The sequence below is a fragment of the Aythya ferina genome (assembly GCF_964211825.1).
Source record: "Aythya ferina genome assembly, chromosome: 2".
Lineage (NCBI taxonomy): Eukaryota > Metazoa > Chordata > Aves > Anseriformes > Anatidae > Aythya > Aythya ferina.
The window spans coordinates 99566446-99577842 of NC_140297.1; the positions used below are offsets into that span (position 1 = coordinate 99566446).

The 11397-nt window shown below is 38.2% G+C and overlaps 1 protein-coding gene across 1 annotated transcript in view; it reads right to left on the reverse strand.

Annotated features, from left to right (window-relative positions):
* Positions 1-1315: 1315 nt before the first annotated feature.
* TSHZ1 (teashirt zinc finger homeobox 1) overlaps positions 1316-11397 on the reverse strand; it is a 55694-nt gene continuing 45612 nt past the window's right edge. Inside the window, exon 2 of the mRNA XM_084509700.1 lies at positions 1316-5940. Coding sequence (XP_084365826.1) covers positions 2750-5940 — 3191 coding nt within the window. The 3' untranslated portion in view covers positions 1316-2749. The remainder of the gene's footprint in view (positions 5941-11397) is intronic.

Sequence of the window (11397 nt, forward strand, 5' to 3'; positions counted from 1 at the left end):
CCTTTTCACCCACTACTGCAATGTAATACAGCATATTCTATAATCATATGTTTGCAGGCCTGTGGTAAAGTAAACAAAACTTCAAAGGGTTATTATTTAAAGACTGTATTACAGCCATAGGCCTGACTGTTATTCTTCTTCACCACCCCTTGGGCCCGAAGTACATAATCATCCAGTAATTGAACTGAAATGTCTAAATGGCTAGATCCCCTGAAGGACATAGGTAGTTAGCAGTGAAGAAAGCAAGGGACATTTAAAAAAAAAAAAAACTCATGGCGCTTTCCTGCACTAGTTAGAAACACTGTAAATGTACCTGACCTACTAGGCTGACCACTAGGCTTGTGCAGAAAACAGAAAAAAAATGTGTGGGTATTTCCAGGGTTCTAACTAAAATAAAGATTAAATGCGTAACTGGGTTGTATTTGGAGACAAAGATCTTATATTTAAATTATTTTCAGAAGAATTAAGGAGGAGGAGCAGAAATATAGATATGTACACAGAAGTGTACATAGCACAATATTATCACTAATACTATGTGAAAGCAAACCCCTCTAGGTCCTCATATTTAATAGCCCCTCCAAAAAGTGTAATGGATAGCATATCCCAGGCTTTCATACACTGTAACTGTCAAAGCACTCAGGAGATAGAGTACTGAAGGCTCTGACAGCTCTCTTTTACATTCTAAATGACATCTGCATTCAACAGAACAGAAATAAAGATTAAGGGAAACACCTGATATGATAGCACTCAGCTTACCTCAAAATGTAATATTTAAAAAGTACAGAGAAACATAGGTCTGTCTTCTTGTACTGTAAGTAAAAACTGGTGTCAAAGCCTCAGAGGTCTTCACTGCTGCCAGAAAGGCAAGTAGCACAGCATTCAACAGACTAGAGGGGCAGAAGCCATAGCATCTTACTATGTGACTGCTGAAATCAAAAGGTGTTTTGCCTGAGGAAGAAGGGAGGAGACGGTCTTTGAATTAACACAGAAAATAACTACGAGTACAGTCAAACAGCACAGGAAAATTAACTTTGCAAAAGACTTTGTACCCCTTCTTATACTTCAGTGCTGAACAGAGGGCCTGCTGATGGAGCCCCGGTGATTTCGAGTACCTTTCCGAGTACCTTTCCAAGTATGAATCCATGGCAAATCTCTTTTAAGAGGTTATTAGTATTATGGCTTAGAGTGAAACACGTCAGCATACAGATCATGAGAGATGATTTCAAATAGATTTTTGCTGGTTGATTATATAAACAATACCTCCTATTGCTGGAATAACACCTCAAAGGCAATATAATGACGACATGACAATGTATGTAAATCAAGAACTGCATGTGGGTTTATTTTACACTTGAGAAAACAGTGGATTTAATTGTGTGAACCAAAATGTACTGTACAATATTAATGATAAAACATCAAAATGTATAATTCATAGTGCATTGCTTGCTTTATTTTTATTTATTTATTTTTTTTGTCAGATAGTTCCTTTAAGTACATGCATCTGGAAAGATGCAGGTGCCAGTAAAATTTCTCTATTTATATCAAGCTGCAGGAACTAAATTTTATTCAAAAAGTGTGGTTTTACATTATATACACAGAAATCGAATATAAAATGACAATATAAAAAGTTAAAAGAGAAAGCATACAGCCAGAAGGTACAAAGAAAGTTGAACAGTTTAAAATGGTACGATATGTAACATGTATTTTTTAAGCTGATGCTGGCAATTTACAAGGAACAGAATCCAACATTTGCCCCATTTTTTGTTTTCATTTACCAATGCAGCACACTATAGAAAGGTCAGCTTGTACCAAAGCTTAACATTTGTAAATAACTATAAACTGCAGTATTTTACAGGAAAAAAAAAAAAAAAAAAAAAAAAAAAAAGGAAAGAAAGGAGCATTTTTACACTTGTTTTAAATAACAGCTTGCATACCTTCTTTTTTTTTTCTTTTTTTTTTTCTTTTTTTGGCCAAAAAGTGGCAATTCTCAGCATCCAGAGGGTTTGGGCATAGTGGCAACTTGGTTTATTTATTTTTTAATTATTATTTAACTTATACAGTTGTGGCTTCCTAACCCCTTGTGTACTACACAGTTCTCCTTCTTCCAAGGACTGCATGCACAATTTCTTCACAAACCAGTTCTGCATTAAAAAAAAAAAAAAAAAAAAAAAAAAAAAAAGCTCATTCATTTAAAAAAAATAAGTTCTGTTTCTGACACAGCTTTTATTTGAATGAAATGCTTTTAAGCCTTTTGTTTTGTTTTTCCTTATTTACTTATTTAGTCACTGGGAAAGGCACAGAAATGCTATTACAGTTCTCAGAGGGTTAAAACTTGACACTACCAGGTTCTGTGACCTTTATTGTCATGGCAACTTTGTAATTTTAGGATGTCTCTTTATCATTGTTCTTTGTGTCTTTCTTTACGGCTAAATTAATGTCTCTCAATAGTGTCTCCCACTATATTCTACAAAAGATAGCTTAACATCAAGGACAGATGTTGAAAATAAAGGTCAGACTTTGACTCACAAAAAATAAAAACAGAAACAAAAATAACCATGCACAGATCAGACAAAGAGCATATAAATATAACTACAAAATAAGTGTAAGAAAAACCAAGGTCCAGATAGGCAGTTCAGCAACAAAAGTAAGACTGATTTCAGAGGCTCAGGTCAGGCCTAGTGCAGTACTATGAAGAAGTTTAGTGCAATGTTCCTGTGGTCACTTGCATACCTGGCTGCTTACCTGGACGCTATTGTTTTTCTAACTCAGTTACATAGATCAGATGGTCCTCTGGGGACTTGCCATGTGTTTTACTAAGGTGCAGTTTGACTGCATGCTTGCTTGCAAAAGTTCGGTTACAGAGCTTACACTGGAATGTGGAGCCTAAGTCCTCCTCAGCTATTCCAAGTGAGCCCAAAGTCTTGTTTGCGAGGACTTTTGAAACATTCTGCTGTTCTTGAATCTGATTAAGTGGCAACTTTGACAGATCCTTCAAACTAAACCCTAGGTGTGTCTCTAAGTGACTTATGTATGTAGAAGCAGTCCTGAACTGAGAGGCACAATCATTGCAAAAGAAAACAGGATGTCCTGTGTCCAAATTCTTTAAAAATTTGGTTCCACCTGTCCTCCTTAACTGATACTTCACATTGGCCAGCCAGTGGCTAATTGTGGTCATGGAAAGACCAGTAAACTTAGAGATGTGTACCCGCTCTTGTGGACCTAGGTCCGACATAATGTATTTGCCTTCTGGGGTCTCCCTCAAGCTGGAAGCAAACTGGGCTTGAAGGATCAGAAGATGTTGAGGGTTCCAGTTGGACTGTCTGCCCTTCCTCTTGTGTACTGGCGACAGTTCATCCAGAGCTTCCTCAAAACTGCTCCCGTCAGCATCCGACTTCTCCGACACAGTAGATGGAGTTGAAGACTTGGGTGTCAAACGCCCTGTGAGGTTCTTCACCATATCAGAAATATCCAACAGGGCGCTCTCCCTTAGCGGAGACGAGGCAGAGTCAGCCACGCTGGAAACAAGAGGTTTGTTTTTGGACTTGGTTAAATCAATAGGTTGATCACTGTTCTCATAGTAATACCGGTCAATAGCATCAGCCTGCTTGACCGGAGTGGTTGGGTAAATGGGTTTGTCCAACATGCTGTTGCTAATTTTGTACAGCATGGCCAAAGGGTCCAGAGAGGGGCTTACCGGCTTAGAAATTTTGCCTAAGTGAGTATTCATAATGGACTGTAAAGCACTCAATGGGTTAATGAAGGATGGCTCAGGTGAATGGTCTGTGATGATTCCTAAATTGTTACAGCCATTTGCAACCTTTGCTTTTAGTGGCTCTGTACCATTTGGAGTATGTGCTTCTGCTGGACTATCCTTTTTGACCTTCTGAACTTCTGTCTCAGAGCTTTTTTTCTGCTGCTGTTTATTATTCGTGTCTTCTGATTTGGGGAAGTCTTTGTTTTCTTTAGCAGCAGGTGACATGGGTTTGACTGGAGAACTCTTCTCTTTCTCCAGAGGCTTCTCTTCCTTCTTCACGCTGATTTTACCTGTAACTTTCTCTACCAGTTCTTCCATAGCAGATACGTTGCTCTTGTGAGGCGGTGGTGTAAGATTGCCTGGGGAATGGATGAGCGCGTTATGTTCTGAAGACAGTGATTTTACACTGCTGGCGTAAGATGGCTGCATTTGAACACTCTGCACAGCAGGCTGAAGGGGTTTGACTGTTCCTGGGAGCTGGTAAGCTGCATGAATACTGGGATACCCTCCCCAGGAAGGTGCTCCGTTCTGAGCTTTGCTGATAGCTGTTGTCACCGTGTTCTCAAGGGATTTCAATATGTCTATTCCACCTTTAGGACTGTCATCTAGGTCCTCCTCTCTGAGGTACTGATACAAAGTCGTTGGCTCAAATTTCTCTGTAGAGTCCTCATTCTCTTCTTTAATCTTTTTCTCTGTTTCACTGACCACCACTTTTTCCTTCTCTGGGTCTTTCTTTTCCTCTGAGTTTGTGGAGCCCACTGGGGAATCGGGCTGCTTTTTAATGTTGGAAGCTGGTAGTCTTGTGTGGGTGGTGGGTGGAAGAGGTATAGACTGTATCTTCTCCTCCACCACAGGGTCCAGTACTAGCTGTTTGCCTTTTTTGGAAGCTGAATTGGTCACCTTCAAAAAATGACCAGTGACCATCATGTGAGCAGTGAGCTGCTGCAACGTGTCATGGGAACTGCCACATTCCATGCATTTCAGTATTTGGGCTTTGCGTGCCTCAAACTGCCAAGTGTAGCTAGCACCATTTTGATAGCCATAGCGGTTGTTTGGAGTCACGTAGGGGTTGGCAGTTTTCTGATCCTTTGCAGATTCACCCAGTGAAGCTTCTGCAGTGATCCCTGTTGGCTCCGGTGAACAAGGTGAAGCTAAGTCCTGAAGTGCTCTTTTTTTGGTAGAAGGGACCAATTTAGTGATGGCTGGTACTGGCTCCTTCAGAGGCACTTTCTGGTAATGCTTTGTTTTTATCATATGGACACTGAGGTCTTGCAAGGACTCAAACGAATGCCCACAGTACATGCACTTCAGTACTTTTTGAGCATCCTCTTTGCCTTCCATTTCCATAAGTGATCTTTTTCTTGGCTTTGACCACCGTTTGGTCTTATCAGCTTCTTTGTCTCTGTTGTCATCACGGTAATGTCCAGTTTCATTCATGTGCACTGTTAGCTCCACCAGTGTGTCATAGGCTGCACTGCAGTCTTTACATCGGAACTTACTAGCACCGGTGAACACAGACCCATAAAGTTTATTGTTTTGCCGGTAAAGCTGTACTGTGCTGAAAAGACTAGGCTCTGGGAGAAGTCCATATGACGAGGTCTGCTGCAAAGTTTTAGCTAATGCAGCTTGGTGCCAGTCATAACCTGAGCCACCACTGTTACTGTTATTATTACTGTTGCTAGTACTACTGGTAGTCGTACTGGTATTAGTGTTGGTACTGGTAGTGCTAGTACTCTGGGAGTTGGTGTTGGTGTCAGTACTGGTGGTGTTTTCATTCTGGCTGATTCCATTGTTGCTGGTGGTTTGATTGGATTTCTTTAAGTCCAAAGCTAAACTGGACCAGCAAGTCTCTGAAAGCAAATTTGCATACACAGCTTTTATTTGTGCCAAGCTGTCCTGTGGATAGGAAACATTGTCTGTGCACTGAGGATCCTCTTTCTCTTCTTTAGAGGAAGTGCTTTTGAAATGGGCCAGCTGATCGCTGTTTTCACTAAACGGCGAACCATAGCCTGCATCCTGATTAGTTGCAGTGCTGACTGGGGAGTTCTGGTAGCTTTGAGCCTCTTTGATCTCCGCTTCTTCATTGCACAAATACTCATTCTCCTGGATGTCCAGAGACAGCCCATCATCTTCCACGCTGTCTTCATCTATTTCTGCTGCTTTCAATTCCTCCTCAGGAACATATGCTAAAATACAGGAGGAGGAAAAAGAAAGGGGGGGGGGGAAAGAAAAACAAGACAAAGTTATTGAACACGCACATTTTACATCATTGCTGTCTTCTGTACTAAAAGCAGTAACCATAAAGACAAATTTTGAAGATACATCCAGAAACCAAACTCACCATCACTTACACACTCCGCCTATAAATCCAGATACTCTGTCCTGCTTACAGTTTGATATCAGTACTATCTAAGAATAAACTTTGACGTTGGCAGTAAAGTATGTGCCAGAACCACAGTAGATACCATAATATCGAAACCAAAATCAAACAAAGAACCTACTAAACCAGTTTTAATCAACTTAAAAAATGCCTGGCCCCGAGCTGTATTTACTGCAGTATGTATGCAAAACACGGTGCAGCCGACCTCCGCCCCACGGACCTAGGATCTCAGAACCACTGACTTGACCAACTCCATCTCATCAAGGCTGTCTTTTCTGGCAAACCAGCTTCAGCTACAGCCTCAAGGGTGATTGCTGTGTGACATTGTGACAGCTGACTCGACTGGAGCTACACTGGGCAAGTGTGTCAGATCAGTTGTTCCAGAGCTTCCTGGTGACTGGCTGTACTTGGTCCATTTGAGAGCTGAACAGCTTTCAGTTCTAACAAGGTGAAAAGGGAAGCAAGACTACGATTGTTTTCCTAAATGAAATGGATATACTTTGCCTCCTGGTATGATCTGATGTGGGTGCTGCATTTACCATTTGGAAAACAGCAGTCAGCAACTAAAAGTAAATATACAAGATTAATTTTTAAAAGAAAAGAAAAGAAAAGAAAAGAAAAGAAAAGAAAAGAAAAGAAAAGAAAAGAAAAGAAAAGAAAAGAAAAGAAAAGAAAAGAAAAGAAAAGAAAAGAAAAGAAAAGAAAAGAAAAGAAAAGAAAAGAAAAGAAAAGAAAAGAAAAGAAAAGAAAAGAAAAAACACCCTACCTTGAAACCTCCCTCCCAGCTTGATTATTGGCTTACAGCAAATATCAAACTTTGCTATTGTATTGCCACCTGGTGAAACTATATAATCTTACCAAACTATGTGTTTATCTATATCAAACTATTTTTTAAACTAGCAAATGTGATATTCATGAGCAGATGGCCATTACATCAAAACACATTTACTCCAAGGGTCCAATTCACAGAAGTGGCTTACATGTACCTAAGTGATAAATGTACACTTTCATTGCAAAGCAGAAAACATACTTGTACACATTTCCCTCCAGTTTTGTTAAAGAAGCTTAAAAAAATCACCATGATAATGCAATGCAGATCATTTATAAGCACGTCAAGGTAGAAAAAGCATGGCTTGTGAACAGTTTTCAGAGACTGAAGGAAAAAAATGCCTCTTTGTAGGTGAACTGTGCAGAAAGTGATGCTGAAATGTGGGCTACGGCCTGCCATCGTATAATACTGAAAGAAAGACAGGAAAAAAAAAAAAAAAAAAAAAAAGCACTTCTGCTCCTATGCAATATGAAGAATATATATATTTTCACGTTTACAAAGCTGATGTCTTGATGAGTTGGGAGGGGGAGAGCAAGAGTTAAACTTCTTTTTGTACACAGTTGCTAATTTATTCTGAAACTTCTTTTCTGAAAAATAAACAGTCTTCTCTCATTGTAATATGAACACTTTTTGAAGAGTCTTATTTTTTTTTTTTTTAGAAAGGTAACAGTATTATGGCCAGTAGTGCATTCTGTATTCACCTTTGCAATTGCAATTTATGCTGCCCCTAACTACTTCAGCCTGACCTCTTAAGATAAGATAGAAATGTAGCCCACCAAGTATTGGGAGTATTGGGGTAGTGTTGAATCTTAAGATGACCACTACACCCTTCATTTGTCCTTTAAGAATCAATTTTTTTTAGAAAACAATTTTATTTTTTGTTTAAAAAATGTTAAGCAGGGCAAAATTCCTTACAGGTTGCCTCAGCCTAAAGTATTTTCTGATATGTTTAAGAGGACTAGTGAATACCAAGTGCAACAGAAGTCACTAGAGAAATCACTCTGGAGCCAAAGGCCAGGAAGACGTCAAAAAAGCATCAGAAAACGAGAAAAAGTATTTTAAAAAACACACTTCGTTAATAAAATAAATAGTAAAATACAGAAATAGTGAAAGAACTAAGTATTGCAATAATGTTGTTGTTCAAACACTCTGCATGTATTTGGGCACTACAGTACCTCTGCAGCTCTAAATTCTAGGTATGCAAGTAGAATCCACTCCCACGGCTACAGCATAAGACCTCTTAGCTCTCCCATTAAACACACCTGTTTTCAGTCATTTCTAACAGTGAAAGACATTTTTAAGTTTCAGTAAGGTAAATAACAGTTATAGAATGTGGTTTCTGATTCTGAAATGACTTCGAAATAAAATTTTAAAAAATCTAAAAGGCCCAAATGCATAAAAATGGACAGTTACCATCTGGCATTTTTCTTTAAAAAAAATAAAAATCTTAGTAATGATCAGCAGACAGTCACCAATTAGAAACTGCAAGCTGATGGGGCCCATATTCTTAGCTTTTATGAAGAGCTATCTTCTTACTAACCTCAATGAAACTATGCCAATTTTCTCTAATTTTCATATCCTGATATTTTTAATAAACACATGGAAGATGCTGTTGTAAGATGCTGAACGTTGCTATAGTTGATACAGTATTTCATACAAATCCATGTGAATTATCTGCTAGCATCTCTTTACTTAATTCTAAATTGCATAAATATGTATTTTTATAATTGCTACACATAACCATCTAAATATCTGCTTGAGGAGAAACCCCAGTTAAGCCACTGGCATATCTTTTATTTTCCTTTATTTATTTATAATGGTGTGTTTTCTCTATTCTCATACTTCTGCACTTGGTGAATAGGTTTCTTTACCATAAAAATAAAAGGAGTTAAACCACATGAAGAGACGTTAAAACTACATGAAAGGTCGGTGTTAAACTGTCAAAGCAAAGAAACGGAGTGTTAGGGTGAAATATCCATCTTTCACTTACTTTCCTAGTCCTAGATTCTGCTGAGACTAGTACACGATTTGAGTCCTCTCCCCTACCAACATATACTGCTACATAAGAGTTAAGAACATACAATTGGCTAGGACTCTGATTTTCTGTGATTTCAGAATTTAAGCCAGATTCTGAAAGAAAAATGACTTTACATGATGTACACACCCACATGTCTGAAATAACACAAAGCAATAATGCTTCTTAACCAAAAAGAGAGTCATTTATCTGAAATGTTTAATTTCTATCGCTGCAATCAAAAAGATTTTATTTAACTCCTTTAGTTACCACAGGATACACACAATACCTATTCATTCATGACTTAATGTTTATAAGATGAATAGCAGTACACTCAACATATGGTATTTTGCAAGGTCAGTGCAATTCTCTAACTGAAAAGCTTTCTGTTAGAGATTTAGAAGCATACAAAATGAAGAACGTTAATTTGTAAAAACATGTATATACTTCTAAAATTCGCACAGAAAATTTACAAATAAATAAGCTTCAGAATTTTAAGCCTTAAAAATGTTCCTGTCATAACTACTTGCGGAGACAAGCAATATTGCTCTACATCAAATGGAAGACTGGGATGTTCAGATTCTCCCTCTAAACTACAATATGTAGATCGACAGACAGACAGAGAGACTTCAGACAGTGTGTCTTCCAGTGACCGAGAAACTCTAAGCAATCTTCTTCAGATATTCCTCCATCTACAGAGTCTCCGCTGGTTCACATGTCCTGAAACCACACAGAAATACCAACAGCAAAAACTAACAGTGATCCCTCTCAAAAAAACAATATATCCAAAGCAGAAAAAAATTACAGAACATAATGTCAGTTTTTCTTCTCATTTCTGCATTCACAGACTCAGGTAAATGCATACTGGGAAAAAAAAAAAAAAAAAAAAAAAAAAAAGGGGGGGGGAAGCTTTAAATTTCAGACAACTAAAAATTAGGGGGAATAGTTAGTATTGCTTTTCTTAATAAACCTTGCTAATATTTCTCTTCCTATGAAATGTGCCTTCTGGATGTCAGTGTTTCCCCATAGATATACTGTCATCTTTGAACAGTGTTAAAAGCTGTGCATTCTAATCTAAGTGGACATGAGATGCTATATATTGTACATGTGAGTAGCACTGCACATTGTGTTTGCTTCAGTGAGAATATTTACACAATAAATATACAGCCATTGTTTGAAAAAACAGACACAGATCCAAAGTGTAAGGATGTGGTTAAAAGCATAAATATTCTCACGTAAAATCTTTCCACAACCTCGGACTGGTGCTTTTGAAGGAATCTGTCTCCACAGAAGTATTCTTTTCTGTTCAAAAAGGGATTCAGCACTGAATGCATTGTTTTGAGAAGGACAAAAAGTAATGATTGCATTTGTTTTTAACAGACTAAAAAATTAATCGCAGTAAACTCTTCAAGGCCCAATTTTAAATAATCCAAATAAATAATTTTATGCAGAAGAAACACCTAAGTATTGAAGGTTACGATTCAGTAAGACAATTGAACACTTAGATCAGTTTCACTGCAATATATATTTCACGGTTTCAACAAACAGGGGCAGGTTTCAGTCTAAAATTCTTTGCTAAACCAGGGCCTACCCTGGAACTAAACAATAGTGGCACGGTGTGAATGTTCACCATTCTTCTTTCTGCAACAGATGTATTTCCGCAGCTCCCAGTATATACCCAGCCAACAGGAGACAGCAGCTGCAGAAGTTTTTGCAGCCCACATTGTCACCTTGCACAAACTGCACCCTAGGCTGGGGGTGACTTCCACTAAACACAGGAACACATTTTGAGAAATGGGCTAAAATGCAAAGATAGAAAAGACACATCTCCCTCATCACAGAAAAATGAGAGGAAAAAAAAAAAAAGAAAAGGAACATTTCCAGATATGTTTCCAGAATACACAGTTATGAGAGTTTTACAAAAGAATCCAAAATCTCACATTGTGAGAGGTTAACACGCCTGCTGGAAGATTTGAGAATTTTCTATATTAGTACATACAAATGTTCATAAAAAATTACGGCACAGATGCTACAAATCTGTGTGTGTGTATGTGTGTATTACAATGTCACTACGGTGGAAAAATATGGCTTAGTTATGACAATGGCTGAGGAGTAGCACAGACTATCAGACATCCTAATAACCCTACTACAGTGGTTTGTGTCTTTCGTTTATAATTGCAGCAAAATAGGGGGCAAAATACTAGAACTGCCTACCCTCTAATTCTAATGCAATGGGTCTGAGAAGTAGATGAGGTACAGTAACAAGAACAACCTCCGTGCTTCTCACAGGTTGAATGATAACCCTTAAAGGCATCCCATTAAAAACCAACAAAAAGATTCTTCACCTCCTTCTCTTCCCTTCCCGATCCCCTTAAAATGAATGCTGCAAATTATTAGCTAACGCTGGCAATTGGAGAACG